Source organism: Schistocerca cancellata, chromosome 7 (assembly GCF_023864275.1).
Source record: "Schistocerca cancellata isolate TAMUIC-IGC-003103 chromosome 7, iqSchCanc2.1, whole genome shotgun sequence".
NCBI classification, from domain to species: domain Eukaryota; kingdom Metazoa; phylum Arthropoda; class Insecta; order Orthoptera; family Acrididae; genus Schistocerca; species Schistocerca cancellata.
In genome coordinates, this window is record NC_064632.1 from 211,475,694 (window position 1) to 211,498,728 (window position 23,035).

The 23,035-nt window shown below is 42.7% G+C and overlaps 1 protein-coding gene across 1 annotated transcript in view; it reads right to left on the reverse strand.

The window, feature by feature from the left end:
• LOC126092177 (thyrostimulin beta-5 subunit) overlaps positions 1-23,035 on the reverse strand; it is a 133,031-nt gene that overhangs the window by 71,829 nt on the left and 38,167 nt on the right. Inside the window, exon 2 of the mRNA XM_049907652.1 lies at positions 13,745-13,961. Within this exon, the coding sequence (XP_049763609.1) occupies positions 13,745-13,960 (216 nt within the window). The 5' untranslated portion in view covers position 13,961. The remainder of the gene's footprint in view (positions 1-13,744; positions 13,962-23,035) is intronic.

Consider the following 23,035-nt stretch of genomic DNA (forward strand, 5'->3'; position numbering starts at 1 on the left):
CAAACTTACGTTCTTCCTGTTAAACACATTCATCTCACAGTAAAGACATCACCTTTGCTGTTTGGCGGCCTATAGAGAAAACCCTTTATCATTATATACATTTATCAGAGGAGGAATGTGGAAAAAAAGGTTTCGTACGTTGTCCTAATTTTTTTAGACTTCATCACACAGTATGTAAACATCCAATCTACATCTCCATGATTACTCTGTAGTTCTCAATTAAGTGCCTTGCAGAGGCTTCATCGAACTACCTTCACGTTATTGTCTACCATTCCGTTCTCTAACGGCACGCGGGAAAATCGAGCACTTAAATCTTTCTGTCGAGCTCTGATTTCTGTTATTTTACTGTGATGTTCATTTCTTCCTACGTAGGTGGGTGCCAGCAAAATATTTTGTCATTCGGAGGAGAAGGTTGGTGATTGAAATTGCGTGAGAAGTTCCTGCTGCAATTAAAACCGCCTTTGTTTTAATGCTTGCCACCACAACTCACGTATCGCGTCCGTGGCACTCTCTACCCATTTTCGTTATAATACAAATCGAGCTGCCCTTCTCTGAACTGTTTCCTCCGTCAGTTCCATCTGAAGCGGATCCCATACGGCAGAGAAATACTCAAGAGGGGGGCAGACAAGCTTGGTGTAAGCAGTCTCTTTAATAGAACTGTTGCACTTTCTAAGTGTTCTGCCAATAAATCGCAATTTTTGGCTTGCTTTTCCCACAACACTATCTATGTGATTCTTCCAATTTAATGTTATTCGTAACCGTGATCCCTAAGCATTTATTTAAATTTACAGCCTTTATATTTGTGTGATTTAACTTGTAAAAGAAATTTAGCGGATTTCGTTTAGTACTCATGTGGATGAGTTCACACTTTTCATTATTTAGCGTCAATAGCCACTTTTTGCACCATATAGATAACTTGTCTAAATCAGTTACCCATTGGTTTTGATCAGCTGATAACTTTACAAGACAGTAAATGACATTATCATCTGCAAACAATCTATGAGGGCTGGTCAGATCGTCTCATACGGCGTTTATGCAGATCGGTAACAGGAAAAGGACAAAAGGACTATAGCACTTCGTTGGGGAACGCCATATATCATTTCTGTTTTACTCGATAAGTTTCCACCAAGTACCCCGAACTGCGACCTTCCTGACAGGAAATCACGAATTTAGTAGCACAACTGATGCAGTACTCCATAGTGAAGCAGTTTGAGTAGAAGGCGCTTGTGAGGAACTGCGTCACAAGGCTTCTGAAAATGTAAAAATGTGGAATCAACTTAACGTCCTCTGTCAATAGCACTCATTAGTTCGTGAGGATAAAGAGCTGTTTGTGTTCCACAAGAACGATATTTTCTGAATCCATGCTGACTATTTATCAATAAATCGTTTCCTTCGAGGTAATTCATAATGTTCGAACACAGTATATGTTTCAGAATCCTGATGCAAATCGACGTCAGTGATATGAGTCTGTGATTTTGTGGATTACTACTGTTCCTTTCTTGGCTATTTATAGGACCTGTGCAGCCTTACAGTCTTTAGGTACGAATTCTTCGTCGAGCGAGCGTTTGTACAACATTGATAAGTATGGAGCTATTCTATCAGCATAGCCTACGCTGAAAGGAACCTGACTGGTATGCTATCTGGACCTGAAACTTCACACTTATTAAGTGATTTCAACTGTTTCGCTACAAAGTGGTTATCTACGTGTAACTTATTTATTTTGGCAGTTGTCCTACATTTGATTTGTGTAATATTTACTTCGTCTTTTATAGTGGTTTCGAAAATCCGTGTTTAGTAACAATAGTACGAAGCATTCGACTGACAGGATAAATCACATGAAACTTGGAGGTAGCCTTGTTAGAAAAGTTTGTGCGACAAACAAAAGCCCCCACGTGCTGTAGAGGTCAGAGCGACTCCAACACATTGCCGAGAGCGGCTAGAGAGTAGCGCGGTCTGCTGTGGAAGTTAATTGCATTCAGTGCGCGGCCCCACTGCCCACAGCCACGCGGTTAATTACGTGTTTTGACAAGTGAGGGCTGCTTCATTCCCCACATGGCGCGATTGCACAAAAGCCAAGCGATGCTGTCCGCGCAGATCTCACACAACTTTTTTTGTATTTTGCAACAAAAAGCACTGGCGTTACTTTCCGCCAAGCAATTAAAATGGAATGAGACGGAAATGACATTATCGCAGCGAGGCTGATGAAAACACAGCCGAAAGGCTTATCACAGTATTTCCGTTTCCCTAAGACCACATTTTCCGATTGTTTAAAAAAATGGACTCCGTTTTATCTACACAATTACAATGCGCAGCATCGCACGTTATATAACAGTCACATCGTTATTATTATTCTCTATAAGTTATTAAGGTCCCTGAGAATCCCTAAACAATAGTGTATTATATTACACTGAGGTGACAAAAGTTATGGTGTAGCAACGTGCCTATACAAAGATGGCGGTAGTATCGAGTACACAAGGTATAAATGGGAAGTACATTGGCGGAGCTGTCATTTGTACTCAGGTGAGTCATTTCAAAAGGTTTCCGACGTGATTATAACCGAACAACGAGAGTTAACAGACTTCTAAAGTGCAATGGTAGTTGGAGCTAGATGCATGGGGCACTCTATTTGGGAAATCGTTAGAGAATTCAGTATTCCGAGATCCACAGTGTAGCCGCGCGAAGTGGCCGCGCGGTTTGAGGCTCCATGTCACGGATTGCGAGGCCCCTCCCTCGGGCAAGGGTGTGTGTGTTGTTCTTAGCATAAGTTAGTCTAAGTAGTTTAAGTAGTGTGTAAGTTTAGGGACCGATGACCTCAACAGTTTGGTCCCTTAGGAGTACACACTCACACACACACACACACACACACACACACTCCACAATGCCAAGAGTGTATCGAGAATACCAAATTTCAGTTATTACCTCTTACCATGGATAACGCAATGGAGGATTGCCTTTACTTAACGACCGAGAGCAGCGGCGTTTGCGTAGAGTTGTCAGTGCTAACAGACAAGCAACACTGCTTGATGTAACCGCAGGAATCAATTGGGACGTAAGACGAACGTATCTGTTAGGAAAATGCGGCAAAATTTGGGGACAAAGGGTTATGCTGGCAGACGATCGACGGGAGTGACTTTGCTAACATAACGACATCACCTGCAGCGCAGTTTCAGGGTTCGTCAGCACATTAGTTGGACACTAGACCACTTGAAAACCGTGGCATTTTCAAATGAGTCCCGATTTTAGTTGGTAAGAGCTGCTGGTAGGGTTCGTATGTGACGCAGACCCAACGAAGCCATGGATCCACTTTTGTCAACAAGGCACTGTGCAAGGTGATGGTGGCTCCACAATGGAGTGGACTGTGTTTACTCGGAATGGACTGGGTCCTCTGGTCCAATAGAACCGATCGTTGACTGGAAATGGTTATGTTCAACTACTTGAAGACCATTTGCAGCTATTCATGCACTTCCTATTCCCAAACAAAGACGGAATTTTTACGGATGACAATGCGCCTTGTCAACGGGCCACAGTTGTTCGCAATTGGTTTGACAATTCGACTGAATGATTTGGCCACCCAGAACGCCCGACACAAATCCCTCTAACATTTATGGAATGTAATCGACAGCTGGAGCAAAAGGACGTCCAACACGACGTTAGGAGGTATCCCATGATTTTTTTCATCGCAGTATAAGACCGAACATTGATGTTAACCATTTTACCGGTAGAGATGATGATGTTGATGTTTTGGTTTGTGGGGCGCTCAACGGCGTGGTTATCAGCGCCCGTACAATTACCCAATCTTTGCTCAGTCCAATTTCGCCACTTTCCTGAATGATGATGAAATGATGAGGACAACACAAACACCCAGTCATCTCGAGGCAAGTGAAAATCCCTGACGCCGCCGGGAATCGAACGCGGGACCCCGTGCTCGGGAAGCGAGAACGCTACCGCGAGACCACGAGCGGCGGACTACCGGTAGAGAGTAGACCACATTAGCACTTGCGACCACCCAAGGAACATTCAAAACAAAATGTCCATCTTCGTAAAGAGACCTTATTTTACTTGACGAATTTGTCTTCTTAAAAGAGCGTAAAGCACTGTCAAAGGCTTGCCGTCGGGTGAAAAACAATATGGCGGAGGATGTATAGCATTTTTCCTAGGATGAGAACTACTGTCTCTTTTCAATCTCTTTAACGCGTTATTCGCGATAAGAGAAGAATAAATTACTAGATACATGCCTGTCTACCGAATAATCGATGCTTGCATTCAGATTTTGAATAACAGTTTCCCGTTCAAGTGAATGCGCTTCTTCTGTATTCTAAGATCTCTGGCGTAACAAAGTACAATGGAAAAGACCAGTATCATTGGCGAGTACTATGTATTAATTTTTCTTTCTACCGTTCCGTAGTAAGTAAGAAGTATTACTTCGATTACAAGCCGTGCTGTATTAGTAATCAACTCTTCAACAGCACGGTAAAAGTTTACTTTCTTCCACTTCCTATCAGTATTTCGACAGTAGCGTTGCACCATAAAGAGTGATGTCGATTTCTACTCTCGTATGTCTCTAAGCTGGAAGCAGTCGTCCACCCTGTTCCAGAGGAAGCTTCTCGACCCGCAAGGTCTGGGCATTCACAGAGGGTGGGTTTGCTGGTAGTTGGGAGCTCCAGCGTTAGGAGCGTAACGGGGTCCCTTAGGAACATGGCTGCCAAGGAGGAGAAGGAAGCTAATGTGCACTCCGTGTGCATACCTGGGGGAGTCATTCCGGATGTGGAAAGGGTACTTCCGGATGCCTTGAAGAGTATAGGGTGCAGACAACTGCAGGTGGTGGTTCATATCGGTAACAATGACGTGTGTCGCTTTGTATCGGAGGATATTTTCTCTGGTTTCAGGCGGCTAGCGGAAATGCTAAAGACTGCCACTCTTGCTTGCGGGATTAAGGCGGAGCTCACCATCTGCAGCATCGTCGATAGAACCGACTGTGGTCCTTTGGAGCAGAACCGAGTGGAGTGTCTGAATCAGAGGCTCAGGCGGTTCTGTGAGCGTGTAGGGAGCGGATTCCTTGACTTGCACCATCGGGTGGTGGGTTTCCGGGTTCCTCTTAATAGCTCAGGAGTGCACTACACACAGGAAGCGGCTACACGGGTAGCAGGAGCTGTGTGGAAGGGGAGGGCGGTTTCTTAGTTTATAGGGTCTCAGGAAACCACAGAAAGGGCGTCCGTCTAACAGGGGGCAGGTAAAACTCTAAGGTAGTTGTAGAAACGATCGGTATTGTAGTTGTAAATGGTCGTAGCTGTGTTCGGAAAGAACCAGAGCCCCAAGCCCAAATAAAAAGAACTGAAACTCAAATAGTTATAGGTATGGAAAGCTGACTTAAGCCGGAAATAAGTTCAGCCGAAATTTTTTCAAACAACTTAACATTGTTCAGAAAGGATAGATTAAATACAGTTGGTGGTGGAGTACTTATTGCTGTCACAAGTAGTTTACCGTGTATTGAAATTGAAGTAAATAGTTCCTGCGAAATAGTATGTGTAGAGGTTACATTTAACAATCGGACTAAACTATTAATTCGATAGTTTGGCTCAAATGGCTCTGAGCACTATGGGACTTAACATCTGAGGTCATCAGTCCTCTAGAACTTAGAACTACTTAAACCTAACTAACCTAAGGACGTCACACACATCCATTCCCAAGGCAGGATTCGAACCCGCGAAAGTAGCAGTCGCGCTGTTCCAGACTGAAGCGCCTAGAACAGCACGGCCACACCGGCCGGCAATTCGATAGTTTTACCGACCCCCGACTCAGAAGATAAAGTTCAAAGATACCTTGAGTCTCATTTAAAATAGTTACGGTACCCCAATCATACAATTATAGTCGGTGGTGATTCCATCTACCCTCGATATTCTGGAAAAGTTATATGTTTAAAGCCGGCGGCAGGCATAAGAGGTCCGAAATTGTACTGAATGCTTTGTCAGAAAATTAATTTGAATAATCAGTTCATGAACTCACTCGAAGCGTAAAGGGTTGTGAAAACATACTTGACCTCTTAGCGACGTATAATCCTGGACAGGTAGAGAGTATCATGACGGATACAGCGATTAGCAACCACAAGGAAGTTGCTGCCAGGATGAGTACCGTAACACCTACAACCATCAAAAAAGTGCATCTGTTTAAAAAATCTGATAAAAATGCTCTTAACGCCTTTTTAAGAGACAATCTCCACTCCTTCCGTTGTGATCATGTAAGCGTAGAAAAGATGTGGAATGATTTCAAAGAGATAGTATCGACGGCAGTTAAGAGATATATACCATATGAATTAATAAGTGATGGTATTGATTCCCCATGGTACACAAAACGGGTCAGATCGCTGTTGCACTAGCAACAAAAAAAGCGTACCAAATTTCAAAGAACGCAAAATCCCCAAGATTGGCAAGGTTTTGATGAAGTTCGAAAGATGGCGCATACTCAAATGCGAGAAGCTTACAATAATTTCCAAAACGAAACTCTGTCTCGGTATCTGGCAGAAAACCCAAAGAAATTCTGGTTATACTTATAGCATACCAGTGGCAAGACGCAATCAATACCTTCACAGCGCGATAACAAAGGTGAAGTCATTGATGACAGTGCCACTAAAGCATAGTTATTAAACACGGTTTTCCGAAATCCCTTCACCAAAGAAGACGAAGTAAATATTCCTGAATTCCAACCAAGAACAACTGCCAAGATGAGGAACATAGAAGCAGATATTCTCGGTGCACCAAAGCAGCTTAAGTCACTTAATAAAGGCCCCCGGTCCAGATTGTATACCAGTCAGGTCCCTTTCAGAGTGTGCTGATACAATAGCGCCATATTTAGCAACTGTATACAACCGTTTGCTCACAGAAAGATCCGCACGTAAAGACTGGAAAATCGCTCAAGTCACACCAATACCCAAAAAGGAAAGTAGGAGTAATCCGCTAAATTACAGGCCCATATCACTAACGTCGATTTTCAGTAGGGTTTTGGACCATACACTGTGTTGGAATATTATGAATTACCTCGAACAAAACGATTTATTGACACATAGTCAGCACGGATTCAGAAAATATCGTTCTTGTTAAGCGCAACTATCTCTTTATACTCATGAAATAATGAGTGCTATCGACAGGGGATGTCAAATTGATTCCATATTTTTAGATTTCCAGAAGGCTTTCGGCAGTGTTCCCCACAAGCGTTTTCTAACCAAACTGCATACCTACGGAATATAGCCTCAGTTGTGCCACTGGATTCGTGATTTCCTATCAGAAAAGTCACAGTTCGTAGTAATAGACGGAAAGCCATCGAGTAAAACAAAAGTAATATCCGGCGTTCCCCAAGGAAGTGTTATAGGCCCTCTATTGTTCCCGATCTATATTAACGTCATAGGAGACCATCTGAGTAGCCGTCTTAGATTGTTTGCAGATGATGCTCTCATTTACCGTCTTGTAAAGTCATCAGATGATCAAAACGATTTGCAAAGTGATTTAGATAAGATATCTGTATGGTGCGAAAAGTGGCAATTGACCCTGAATAAAGAAAAGTGCGAAGTTATTCACATGAATACTAAAAGAAATCAGCTAAATTTCGATCACGCGGTAAGTTACACAAACCTGAAGGCTGTAAATTCAACTAAATACTTAGGAATTACAATTACAAATTACCTAAATTGGAAAGATCACATAGATAATGTTGTGGGTAGAGCAAACCAAAGACTGCGATTCATTGTCCGCCCTATTCTGGAGTATTGCTATGCAGTGTGGGGTCCGCATCAAGTGGGACTGACGGATGACATCGAAAAAGTTCAAGGAAGGGCAGCTCGTTTAGTATTATCGCGAAATAGGGGAGATAATGCCACAGACATTATACATGAATTGGAATGGCAATCATTAAAACAAAGGCGTTTTTCGTTGCGACGGGGTTTTCTCATGAAATTCCAATCACCAGTTTTCTCCTCCGATTGCGAAAGCATTCTGTTGTCATCCGCCTTACATCATTTCATCCCCACAGACGCGCAAGTCGCGGAAGTGGCATCAAATCGAAAGACTTGCACCAGGCGACCGGTCTACCCAACGGGAGGCCCTAGTCACACGGCATTATTATTATTATTATTATTATGGAAGAAATTGTCATCACGATAAAATAAGAGAAATGAGAGCTCGCACAGAAAAACTTAAGTGCTCGTTTTTTCCCGCACGCCGTTTGAGAGTGGAACGGTAGACAGACCGTTTGAAGATGGTTCATTGAACCCTCAGCCAGGCACTTTATTGTGAATAGCAGAGTAATCACGTAGATGTAGATATTTTCAATTATTTCTGGGATATTACGTTCATTAATTATCTTGAAAATGATAAAAATAGCGAATGTTATGCAAGTTCAGTAGGTCGAACTGAATTAAAGAATACTTGAGAATAGACCTGGATAGCTCACCCCCTCAAACGAAGGATACATCTTCACAAAATATAAATTTTGCAAGTCGCCGACATGAGGGAAGTGCTGCCTGTTGCAGAAATTTTTACTATTCACCAGTGTTGGTGGCCTCTGCGTCTATTCCAATACCTACAGAATTTGATGGCCCGAACTTACCTTGAGACTGTCTGACTTGAACACAGCAATCTTCTGAATATTACTATCGGTTCCTACTATTTTATCATGGAGCTCAGTGCGAAATGCAGTTCGTTTGAGATATCTGTACAATATGACATACGTACATATCTCATAATACTATTCTCTGAAACGAACTGCATTCTGCAGTGCCACTTTTATCTGACGATGACTCTCTGAGAGTTGAAACCAGTAATCACTAAACTCTTTGATGTCATGTCAATTTACAAAAAAAGGAACATTACAATAGACATACATGGATATTTTGCAGAATCCTTGAATCACTCTTTGGCAATGGAATGAACTCATTAGAGGACGTAGTTTATGACTGAAAAACGGATTATGTCAAGAAAGAACGTCGTTCTGACTTGAAAATCATTTTTAACTGTGAAGTTTATTTTGGTCAATGCTCACATTAAGATTTTTACGGCTATCCCACTTTCGACTAAGCGATAGCCACAATCGAGAATGAATATAATATTTCTTTCCTGATGGTTGTGTCGAATCATTCTAAGTTTCAACATTTCATTCAGGCTGCTACTAGAGGACTCTAGTACGAGACTCATGGACCTGTTGAGTTTTATACTGCATTGAGCGGCCGCAAAGAAATCTATTCTATACTGACAAAGACCGTACCGATGTCCCCATGAGAAGAAGTGTTGTAGGATTATGTGCAGTGGCAAGGGGTAGAGCACTCCGTGACCTGAAGCAAATAGCGGCAGTCTGACGCCTCTTTCTTTATCGTGCAATTCGGAGTGTGCGTTGATCATTTAGCGTTCATTTTCATGTGAGTTTCTATACGCTGAAAGTGGTTCGTCACTGTAGCGCTTATTGTGATTGACATTAAACAAACACGACAGGTAACGCGTTAAGAAGAGGCAGTAATAGTTGTCTGAGAATATCAGTGTATCTGGGGAGAGTCAGACACGGAAACTGTGACTCAGTGTGGCGAATCCACAAACTGTACTCCGCCTCTCCTCACTGAACAGTTGACGCAAACGCCTTTCTACCTGCACAACAACCCAACGGTATTGCCTCATTGAATAAAAAGGTTTGGGTCAGGCCACCGAAGTTAAGCAACGTCTGGCGCGGCCGGTACTTGGGTGAGTAACCACCTGGGTACGCCGTGTGCTGTTGGCAGCTTGGATGTGTGTGATGTCCTTAGGTTAGTTAGGTTTAAGTAGTTCTAAGTTATAGGGGACTGATGACCTCAGAAATTAAGTCCCATAGTGCTCAGAGCCATTTTTTGTTGTTGACAGCTTTGCATTTACGTTAACGGGGAAGATGGTGGTACAGATCGCCGGATCACCTGAGTTTGGGCCGATGTCTTGGATTAAATTCCAAACCTCCACGTAGCGCCGCGTGAAATGAGGAATGTGACACTTCTGATGGCGATTCGTTCGTCACTCCCTTCTCTCATCATCATCCAACACAAACATGACACTACACTACATACACACCCCATTACAATCACCTACTCTTCTCAGATACACTTAAACACACAACTCTCAGACTCCGTTAAGGAACCGTGCTGCTGTGGGCGAAGGATAGGAAAACCATTTCCAATTAGGTACCTTAATTAGCGCTGCGGGGTGTTCCAGCCAACCATACCATTCGACTTTACTCTTTTTTTTACTTGCGCACCACTTTAGCCAACATCATTCGAATTTACTCTTTTTTTTACTTGCACACTAATTTTAGTAGACGAAACACATGTAGCTGTTAAATAATTCATGCGACCATTGACTAAAACAAACTTTACAGTTAAAAATCTGTCAGTGATTTCTGTCAGTCCTGGTTCTAATTCCTCTCTTAGGTTCCTATTGTAACACTATATTATCGAAGTGCCTCCCCTTTCCTCTTTTTTAGTCATCAATCTTCTGACTGGCTTGATGCGACCCGCCGCCACGAATGTCTCTCCTGTGCCAACTTTTTCATCTCAGAGTAGCACTTGCAATCTATTTCCTTAATTCTTGCTGGATGTATTAGAATCTGTGTTTTCCTTTACAGATTTCTCTTCCTACACCTCCCTGCAGTAACATGGAAGTTATTCCCTGATGTCTTAGTAGATGTCCTACCATCCTGTCGCTTCTTCTTGTTAGGGTTTTACATATATTTCTTTCCTCGCCGATTCTCCGGAGAACCTTCTCATTCCTTACCTTTTCAGTCTACCTAATTTTCAACAGTCTTCTGTAGCGCCACATTTAAAATGCTTCAAATCTCTTCTTTTCCCACAGTCCATGTTTAACTACCATACAATGCTGTGCTCCAAAAGTAAATGGTCAGAAAATTCTTTCCCAAAGTAAGGTCTTCATTTGATACTAGTAAACTACCCTTCGCTGGGAATACCTTATTTTCCAGTGCTAGTCTGCTTATCATGTCCTCTCTGTTCCGTCCGTCATGCGTTATTTTGCTGCCAAAGTAGGGAATTCTTTAATTTTATCTACTTCGTGATCGCCACTTATGATGTTCAGTTTCTCACAGTTCTCATTTCTGCTACTTCTCATTACGTTCGCCCTTCTTCTCCGTCCGTATCTTATACTCATTACACTCTGCACTCCATTCATCAGATCCTCTAATTCTTCTTCATTTTTACTGAGGATAGCAACGTCATCAGCAAATCTTATCATTGATATACTTTCACCTTGAATTTTAATTCCTGTTTAGAACCTCTCTTTTATTTCCGTCATTACTTCTTTGATGTACAGATCGAACGGTACGAGCGAAAGACTACATCCCTGTCTTACACTCTTTTAAATTTGAGCACTTCTTACTTTGTCTTCCCCCCAGTATTATTCCCTCTTGACTCTTGTACATACTATACATTACCCACCGTTCCTTACAGTTTACCTCTGTTTTTCTCAGAATTTCGAACATCTTTCACCATTTTACATTGTCGAACCCTTTTTCTTGGTCTGAAATTCTTTGGACGTGTCTTGATTTTTCTTTAGTCTTGCTGCCATTAGCAACCGCAACATCAGTGAACCTATCTGCTGGCTTTATCTTCACTAAAGCGAAACTGACCGTCACCTAACAGATCCTCAGTTTTCTTTTCCATTCTTCTGTATATTATTCTTCTCAGCAGCTTCGAAGTATGAAATGTTAAACTTATTGTGCGACAGTTCTCGCACTTTTCCACATTTATATGGATGATTTTTTATCCGAAAGTCAGGTGGTATATCGCCAGATTCATACGTTCTACACATCAACGTAAACAGTCGTTTTGTTGCCATTTCCCTCAATGATTTTAGAAATTCTGATGGTACGTTATCTTTCCCTTCTGCTTTATTTGATTTTAACTCTTACAGAGCTCTTTTAAATTATGATTCTAATACTAGATCCCCTGTCTCTTCTGTATCGACTCCTGTTTGTTCTTCATCACGGCATCAGACAAGCCCTTCCGCACACAGAGGCCTTCAATGTAATCTTTCCACTTATCCGCTCTTTCCTCTGTATTTAACAGTGGTATTCCCACTGCACTCTTGGTGTTACCGTCCTTGCTTTTAGTTTCAGCTAAGGTTCTTTTGGCTTTTCTATATGCTGAGTCAGTCCTTCCGACAATCATTTCCTTTTCGATTTCTTCACACTTTTCATGGGGCCATTTCACCTTACCTTTCCTTACTTTCCATTCATTTGAAATCTAAGTGATTTGTATTTCCGTATTCCAGAATTTCCTTCTTTCATCGATCAACTCAAGTATTTCTTCTGTTACCCATGGCTTCTTACAAGGTACCCTCTTTGTGCCGACGATTTTCTTTCCACTTCCTGTGATTGCCCTTTTTAGAAATGCCCATCCCTCTTCATTCCTTAGCACTTCCGTATCCCACTTCTTTCCGCACTGATTCTTCCTGAGTATTCTCTTGAACTTCACATTCCTCTTCATTGTGCTCTCAGTCTCTATCTGTATTTGGGTACGCCTTAAAATCCAATACCTGATTTCGGAATCTCTGCCTGAGCCTGATGTAATTAACTGAAATCTGCCCTTACGTCCTAGCCTATTCCAAGCATATCTCCTCCTCTTCTGATTCTTGAACATAGTATTCACTATTACTGGCTGAAATTTATTTGCGAAAACAATTAATGTTTCTTCTCTCTCATTCCTGGTACCTAACTCACACTCTCCCGAAGCGCATGCTTTGAGTCCTTCCCCTACAACCGCATTCCAATCCCCCATGACTATTACATTTTCATCTCCCTTTAGATACTGAATTACCCGTTCAATATCATCATATACTTTCTCTAGATTTCATTTTCGGCTTCCGGCGTCGACATGTCTACCTTAAATATCATTGTCGGAGTTGGTTTGCTGCCATTCTGATGAGGACCACCCTATCACTGAAATGTTCACATTAACTCACTCTCTGCCTACCTTCCTATTCATAACTTATCCTACGCCCGTTATACTATTTTCTGCTGCTGTTGATATTACCCTGCATTCATGTGACGAGATATCCTAGTCTCTCTCCATTTCCTTTCACTGACCCGCCCCCTCCCCCCCCCCCCCGCCCCCGCACTCTCCGCCTTATATTTACATCGGGTCTTTGCCTTTCCCTTTTCAGACTTTATAGCTTACCTACCACCTTCAAACTTGTGACATTCCACGGCCAGATTCGTAGAACGTTATCCTTTAGTTGGTTATTCCATCATTTTCTCAGATCACTTCCCCCTTGGCAGTCCCATCCCAAAGACCAGAATGGGGTTCTGTTTCGGAATCTTTTGCCAATTTTTCAATTAGAGGCCACATGTGCTGTGGATACACATTTTGTGTCATTAATGCAGTTCCGTTGTCTTTTGGGTCCTCATACGTTTATCATTCCTGATTCTTCCACGTTAAGGGGCAGTTTCCCATCCCAAGGGCAAGAGAGTGCCCTGAACCTTTATCTTCTCCCCGCCCTCTTTGACAAGACGGTATGCTGAATTAGGGGTGAAGTATTATTCCGTGTCTTCCGACCCTGCACCGAGTGTGTTTTGATTACTAATCAAAGACGCTACCCATAGTCCAATAAATGTGCCTGTTAAATAGGCGCACCTAGGAATTAAATGACTTTTCTCTAAGAAGCACTGTTGCATTCTGAGCTGCGACTTCCAAACGTTTTGGGCAGTATCTGTTTTGAGTGAGGGCAGTGCAGACCTCGTTGGAGTCGCAGCGCCCCCAGCACGACATGACGTTGATGACGTCCCAGCAGGCGCGCCCGTCGGCGTCCGTCTTGGTGACCTTGTACGTGTACAGGCGGCGGTGACACTCCAGCGTCGACGCCGGGTCCATGGCGGCGTCGGCCACCGCGGCGGCGGCGGCGGCGGCGGCGAGCAGCGCCGAGCACACGTACATCAGTCGGCAGTGGGCCATCCTGCAACATCCAGCACGGGGCCCACACCGCTGCAGTAGCTGATCATACCGTCTAGCTAGCTATGAAATGCACTGAATAACACTGAAAATACAGTGACGGAAAAGAAATCGCAACACCAAAAGATAATTAATGTAGAGGAATGAAACTTTCGGAATACACTTGTCTAGGTAACATTTTTAAGTGATTAACATTACACGATCACGGGTTAATGTAAGCGGGAGATAAGCCATTGAAAATGTGAAATGCTGGCACATTAATAACTGGTGTAACCGCCACAAATATGAATGCAAGCATGCAAATGTGCATACATTGTATTGTATAGGTGCCGGATGTCAGTCTGTAGGATGGAGTTCCATGCTTGTTGCACTTGGTCGGTCAGTACAGGAACGGTTAATGCTGGTTGTGGATGACGCTGGAGTTATCGCCCGATGACGTCCAATACGTGCTCGATTAGAGACAGTTCTGGTAATCGAGCAGGCTAAGGAAACAGTATGTCGGCAAATAGCGGCATGTGGGTGAGCGTTGTCCTGTTGGAAAACACTCTCCGGAATGCTGTTCACGGTTGGCAGAACAACAGGTCGAATCAACATATTGACGTACAAACTCGCAGTCACTTGGGAAAACTATAACAGTGCTCCTGATGTCATACAAAGTGGTACCCCGGGCCATAACTCACTGTGTAGGTCGATTGTGTCTAGCACGTAGACAGGATGGTTGCAGGCCCTTTATTGGCCTCCTTCTGACCAATGAACTGTTGTAACGGCGACCGGAACAGTCGTGGGGTTGTAGCGACGGAAACGTGGCGGGACCCGCGGAGCGGCCCGCGAACACAACGGGAGAGGACGGACACGACCAAAGAAGGACCTTAAGACACAACAAGAACGGACAACAGAGTTACGAAAACCAAACAAGACAACCACGCCCACTCGTAAAGAAAACACGAAAGTCAATACGCTGTCTAATGCGGGGTGATATGTCCTGAGACGTAAGCACGGTTAGACTGGCAGGCTGAGCGACAGGCAGGCGCGTAAGTACTCAATCGGGGACGCCGCTATTGGCCGCTGCAACCACGTGTTTCACTGTGGCGCCCTCACTCTAAATGCGGGCCAGGACGCGCGCGCCGCCACAGCTTACGACGCGATGGTACAGAGAGACCTCTATGGGTCTTCAACGTCCATGACGTCTGGCGGGGATTCAAACTCCGCGGCGCGCGGTACCAGTTGCACGGCCATCACTGGCACGGAGGTAGAACCAGATTTCGTAAGGAAACATAACCCTGCCCTCGAACGAGCTATCTCTTGACATCGCTGCAGGGCGACTGGCTCGCAACTGTTCTTGAAGTAACCGATTTTTAACAGTTCATTGTGTCACTTGGGTGCCAAGCGCTACTCAGAATTCTGCTGCAGATGCAGTACCATGCGCCACAATCATATGGCGAACGTTAGTCTTCCCTTTCAAAAGAGACATGTGGCGGTCCAGAGCCCGGTCTTATCGCCTCCGTATCTTCACTTGACCACAGCTGCCAGCAATCATCTAAAGGGGCTACGTTCCTGACAAGTCTTTCTACAGTGTCGCAGAAAGAACAACCAGCTTCTCGTAACCCTATTACACGACCTTCCATACAGGCTAAACCACCGAATTGTAACAAGTTAAATAACAGACAAAATTTTCTCGGTTTACGAGCAACGTCATTCTGAAAAAAAAAGAACTTGAGCCTTCCACGGTTGTCACTTCCACCATCATCATCAGGAGTAAAAACTATTTACTACAGGGGCTGTTTTTCTTTTCTCTTTATTGTTATTTCAGTACCTCACTAGAGGGTGGGCTGGCAGTAGATAAATCCGCTCTTCAGTCAAAGGTTTTACATGTCAAACAGAAGTTATAATACAGAAGGTGTCCCATTTTTCTTGACCACCTCAAATAAGTTTTTTTTCCTAAAACAAGGTAAATAAACGTAACAAGCAAATGTTTAGCTACGAGGCGGATACTATTCAGCATGTCTTTCTTGTGACTGTTTGTTACCAAGATACAAATAGTAGTATGCTTTTTTTAAATAGCATTTGTAAAAGGTAGAGGTCCGCGGTGCAGGATGGTAGTTTTACAGATGACGTCTGCTACCTTTCTTGTATATAAATGTGAACGGTTCTTTGCTAAATGGACCTGCGATAAACTGTGGTTATCTTCACCAACGTCAAATGATAGTCACTGCAGATTTACTTTCTGCCCTTTCCCTGACCCTTTGCGGCAGGACTTAAATAAAATGACCATAGGCACGCATGTCTTAAATTCGTAGGGAAGAAATAATGTGCTCTGGTTACAGCCTTACACGAACTTGCATCTTGTTGCACGATGTATATATCAGAAAAGAAGAATAATGTGCCTTGAAGATTCTAAATCGATGTGAAAAACGGCTGGTTTTCCTGCCGCGTGCTTTTAAAAGAGTCAAGGATTTACAGTAATAGGTAGTCTCCCCAACCCAGGATTCAGTGAGTGTTCCACTAGTTTCTTGACCTTTCTGCTTGACCCGAGTTAGCATTTGGTATTTGAGCACTGGCTCCTAAGCATTGTCCCTGCACTCTGCGCGCTGTCTCGCTAAACGCAGCGGAAATTTCCTTAGCTACAGGAAATTAGCCCAAAAGCAGAGACGCTCAAAGCAGGCACTGTACCTCCATGTCTTCTCCCCGTTGCGTGTCTTCCGTCCAGCAAAACGCCTTCAAATAGAGCACTAAGCTAGTTACACAAATTATACTACGTTTCCAAACATCTTTGAACATTCACTATTTTTCTGCCTAAAACAGCCAACGACGTACGTAAGCAGGTGCAGGATTCTCCTTTTTGCTATTATAATTATACCTTCTATAATTTTAGCACAACCACTCTTGTTAAACTCATCCCACCGACCCGTCCTAGCCCGTCGTGTGTTTTTTTCGTTTTGTTTCGATGTTTGTTTAGACACATACCACTGCTCGGTTATCTTGCGTCAGACCTACTGCATACAGTGGGGTCCGAACCACTAGTACGCTTGTATCTGAGATCTTTTGTTTTTCACCGATGCTCGACCCTGAGATCCCGGGATTCAAGGTCACCAGCCTCCAGATTTACGTACCTCATATCTGTCCTATACAAGCACCACACGTTATGGTTCTTGTGTTCCGTTTCCGCACTTTTGACTCACGAGTTCCTTTCTTGTAACTTTGTTTACACTCGTTTACTCGTTGTTTCCATTTCTGTGAAATGTCTACGTGGCATCTCTCCTGCTCATGCTATTCATCACATCTATTGCAACGGTAATACAAGGTGTTACAAAAAGGTACGGCCAAACTTTCAGGAAACATTCCTCACACACAAATAAAGAAAAGATGTTATGTGGTCATGTGTCAGGAAACGCTTAATTTTCATGTTAGAGCTCATTTTAGTTTAGCCAGTATGTACTGTACTTCCTCGATTCACCGCCAGTTGGCCCAATTGAAGGAAGGTAATATTGACTTCAGTGCTTCTGTCGACATGCGACTCATTGCTCTACAGTACTAGCATCAAGCACATCAGTACGTAGCATCAACAGGTTAGTGTTAATCACGAACGTGGTTTTGCAGTCAGTGCAATGTTTACAAATGCGGGGTTGGCAGATGCCCATTTGATGTATGGATTAGCACGGGGCAATGGCCGTGGGGCGGTACGTTTGTATCGAGACAGATTTCCAGAACGAAGGTGTCCCGACAGGAAGACGTTCGAAGCAATTGATCGGCGTCTTAGGGAGCACGGAAAATTCCAGCCTATGACTCGCGACTGGGGAAGACCTAGAATGACAAGGACACCTGCCATGGACGAGACAATTCTTCGTGCAGTTGACGATAACCCTAATGTCAACGTCAGAGAAGTTGCTGCTGTACAAGGTAACGTTGACCACGTCACTGTATGGAGAGTGCTACGGGAGAACCAGTTGTTTCCGTACCATGTACAGCGTGCGCAGCCACTATCAGTAGTTGATTGATCTCCACGGGTACACTTCTGCGAATGGTTCATCCAACAATGTGTCAATCCTCATTTCAGTGCAAATGTTCTCTTTACGGATGAGGCTTCATTCCAACGTGATCAAATTGTAAATTTTCACAAGCAACATGTGTGGGCTGACGAGAATCCGCACGCAATTGTGCAATCACGTCATCAACACAGATTTTCTGTGAACGTTTGGGCAGGCATTGTTGGTGATGTCTTGATTGGGCCCCATGTTCTTCCACCTACGCTCAATGGAGCACGTTATCACGATTTCATACGGGATACTCTACCTGTGCTGCTAGAACATGTGCCTTTACAAGTACTACACAACATGTGGTTCATGCACGATGGAGCTCCCGCACATATCAGTCGAGTGCTCGTACGCTTCTCAGCAACAGATTCAGTGACCGATGTATTGGTAGAGGCGGACAAATTCCATGGCCTCCACGCTCTCCTGACCTCAACCCTCTTGACTTTCATTTAGGGGAGCCATTTGAAAGCTCTTGTCTACGCAACCCCGGTACCAAATGTAGAGATTCTTCGTGCTCGTATTGTGGACGGCTGTGATACAATACGCCATTCTCCAGGGCTGCATCAGCGCATCAGGGATTCCATGCGACGGAGGGTGGATGCATGTATTCTCGCTAACGGAGGACATTTTCAACATTTCCTGTAACAAAGTGTTTGAAGTCACACTGGTACGTTCTGTTGCTGTGTGTTTCCATTCCATGATTAATGTGATTTAAAGATAAGTACTAAAATAAGCTCTAACATGTAAAGTAAGCGTTTCCGGACACATGTCCACATAACATATTTTTTTTCGTTGTGTGTGAGGAATGTTTCCTGAAAGTTTGGCCGTACCTTTTTGTAACACCTTGTATATCCTTACCACATAACTTACAACTAATGTATAGTGTGACAATTGTCAAAATTACGGAAAGAGAAAAGACACGTCAGTGACCAGACGAATAGTTCATAATTTCGTGAAAAAAAAAAGATTACGAGGGCGATTAGAAAGTGCATCTCCGATTTACAATCCAATACAGTGCCCACAGAACCACGACGCCTTGGCTCGACCAGTTCGCTGGATGTTGCACGTCTTGAGCTTGGACCGTTCACGGTTTTTATTTTGCTTCTTGTTTCACAGTTCAGTACACCTTATTCCCGTTTTCATGCTTGATCTGTGTTTAGTTTTTGACAGGCTATCCACTGGAGATCTTACGACTAAATCTCAGGGGTTGCGATGGGCAGTTCCCTGCCACACTTTGGTAGACGTGACGCCATCAGCAGTCGACCAGTGGTATGTTCGCCCTGAAGATGGCCCCTGCGATGGGCTGAAACCGGTCGGCACTAAATAAATAAAAAAAACGCGATTAAAATTGGTTTCTTAATGCTGAGTTATTTAAAGGTTGTCGGCGTACTGGCTCTGAATTGGACTAGCAAGGAAGGACAGGATAGTCATCACTCGCCCGAAGATTGCCGACACACACGTTTGAGTGGTAACGACCTTGCTTGGCCGTTTGGTCGATCGTCTGATTAGACGACGTGAATTTGGGTCGTCCACCGCTTATGGGTTGTCTGTGAGCCGTTCTGGTTGGTGTTCCAGTCTCCGCTGCTAGCATCGTTTGAGTTTTGGTGCAAGGGTTGAGCAGAACTGATCTTGATCATTGGTCTGTTGACTGTCTGTCGATTGGGTTCCCAACGGATTGAAAATGGCTGGGCTGACTGCCTATGTCATCTAAGCGAGCGTTAATGTTTGAATTCCAGCCGATCCTCGAACATCTGAGCGCCCTTGGGTGTACTGCCCTACTTTTTTTTTAATTTGTTCTTGTTGTTCGTACTTGTATGGCTTCTGTTTTAAATCAGAGGTGTTTTGCTCTTAAGGCCTTCAGTCTAGTTTAAAGTACTGTTTCACGTAAGCCCTTTGCCATTTTAAAAATTTTAATGTCGAATTTTTAAGTCTTGGACCTTCAGCCGGTCTTCAGTTTGAATTGTTGTGCTCTTAAGGCCTTCAGCCTAGTTCAGAGAACTGTGTCACGTAAGGCCTTTGGCATTTTAAAAATTTTAATGTTCATCAGGTTGCCTTCCATTCCGAAGACTGTTGCACGCAGCGACTGTTAAATCGACTTGTAAATAATAGATTTCAGCAGTCAGTCGTCCTTTTGAAATTTTATTGGCAGATGTAGAGTTCAGCTAGAAAACTAGCCATTCTCAATGCAGTATCATTTTTGATCAATGCATGTAATGCCTGTTGGTTGGGCTTCATCCACAGTTCATTGAATACTAAATGGGAATGGCTAGTTTTATAGCTGAAATCTAGATCTGCCAATAGAATTTCGAAAGGACGATTGATAGCTGAAATCTATTATTTACAGATTTTAATGTTGTTGAATTTTAAGTCTTGGGCCTTCAGCCGATTTGGAGTTGGAGTTGTTTGCTCTTAAGGCCTTCAGCCTAAATTAAAGTACTGTTTCATGTAAGTCCTTTGGTATTAAAAAAATTAATGTTATGGATTTTTAAGTGTTAGGCCTTCAGCCGATTTGAATTTAACTTGTTTACTTCAGCCTAATTAAAGAACTGTTTTGAGATAAGGCTTGCCTCTTAAATTTCTGATTATGCTTGCGTTTTAAGTTATTGGCCTTCAGCCGTTTTTAAATTAAAGTGGCTTTCAGCGTTAATTAAGTACCAAAGATTAAAGCTGTGTGTTTAAAAAAAAATTTTTGTGGGCTCTTGTAATGTTTGATCAAATAATAAAGTTGTATGTTCGAGTGTAACTGACAGCCCCTTATTTTGGCCCCTTTCCACAATTTATACTATCTGTCCTGTCCTGCGGGTTAAGCTTTTAGAAACGTAAATGAGATACGCATATATAATATAAATAATAAATTTCTAACTGTGATAATATGCTACAACAATTCAGCTTGTAACAATTGTATAACATATAAGAAATGCTGAAGGCGAGGCAGTGGGCAGAACCAATGGTTTTGTTCTATAATTGAAATATGAATAACGGAAAGTTTTACGACATCGGCCTGCTGGCTGCTCATAGAAATTATATGAAAAAATTGGAATAACCGGCTGAAAACTATTTTTGAATGAATCTTCCAGTCAACATTATCAGATTCATGATGTTAATAGGAAAACTTAGTCATTACATTTGGTCGACATTCGTCTAATATTAAAATTATTAATTAACCTTGCCTACGTCGACACAGGACCTTGGGAATGCAACATCCAGTTAAAGCAGGTCCTCTGATAGACGGACGTAGTATTTAATCTTTCTCCTAACGCTGAAAATTCGATACTTTTCACAGAAAAACAGGAGAACCTACTGAAAGGAAATTAGTTATTAGGCAGGATATTTAAAGAATACAGTCCAAAGATATCAGGACAAACTATAAAATTATTCCCTTCAGAAAAAATAACCTTTTAGAAAAAATGTTTATAGCCAAATATGAGTTTATATGTTTTAATTATCCAGTACTCTGACAAATGTTTGTATTCTACCGCCTACACCAGTTTCTTTGAAGTGTTTTCACCCATACGATACAGTTTCACCGTATTTTTTGTTTGTTTTGCGCTTTAACGAACTCTGTTCGTAAAGGCCTTTAACTAACATCTGTCTGTCTACAGTGCCTCATTAATGACGAACGCTAAGCGGGGCTGCTGCCTCACTCCAAACGGTAAGTCTTTCGTTTTTTCTTTCACCGCCCCTAACATGGAACGAACAGGTTTGGCCTCTTTATAAGCTGATTACGTTGATGGGATATTTCTCGACTGCTTGACAGAACAGCGTAAGGAAAAGTTCTTTCTGAAATGGAAATTTTCCATGCGGAACCCACGTTAGCAGCAAAAAAAATCACAAAACATACGCTGTTAGTTCAATGTCAACATAAATTTCCAGGTTTTGTGCCAGGAATGAGCATATGATTTGTTTAGCATATAAACCATTCACAGAAAAAAATCATACATGAATATTGTAAAATGTCGGTTATCTACAATAAATCAGGTGTTGAATGCAACTATTTCTCTTTCCAGAACAAAGCAAAATACACATACGGATAAAGAACAGTCTATCCGTACATCGGCGTGGGACGTTTGATTAACATCCCATCGCACTCGGAAGCCGCATTTCCATTTCACAATTGCACCTTCTAAAGTTGTTTCTAATAATCGACGTATGGACACGAGACCCAGCACACTACATTGAAACGTAACTATAGAAAACAGTGGTGTTCCAATAGTGTGTTCTGAAGCGAAAGATATTAAAACTGCTAATGCATTGGATATCACAGGTTTATCAAAGTCAACGCCGAAGATACACGAAAACACAAAGTATTTTAGATTGCGGTGCAAAATATGATCTCCACTCAATTATTTTAATTATCTAAAAATTTTCCTATATTATTTTCATTGGTCATGAGACTTAAAGAGCGAAGAACAACGGAAAAAGCAGCGGACAACCTTACTAATATGTACCTCTTCGATTATGGAGAGTATTTAAAATAAAATACGCCCTGAATTTTTAAAGAACTGAACTGATCCAATAGCGTATGATTTGCAAAATATGTACACACTTACTCTAGTTGACTGTCGCACTCCCACAAGTGATGGGATTTAAGTCAGAAGAACTGGAAGGCCAGTCCATTCGCTGAATATACTCTTGTTCCAAGCGCTCATCAACCTCTGCAGTTCACTACGGTCGCATTAATATTTATAAAAACCAAGTCAGCGCCGAATACACCCTTGAAAAGTCGCACATGGGGATAGAGTTCAGTGTGACAACCACACTGGCTAGTGTGCACTGTGTTAAAAAATTAAAGCTCACTATACCCATAAAATATTATACCGCCCCACACCATAACACCTGTGCGACCAAACAATCATGTGCGACAGCATTCCTGGGTGCATTACGTACGAACATATAGCGATAGGTGGGAGCAAGTAATGCAGCCGGGAACATTCTCGAAGATGATTGTCTCTGAGGTGTATGGTGTAGAGAGGCATAATGTTGCATGGGTGTACCGATCTCCAAATCTTTCCTCAACATAGGCCAGGAAAAATAAATAATGCTGCAG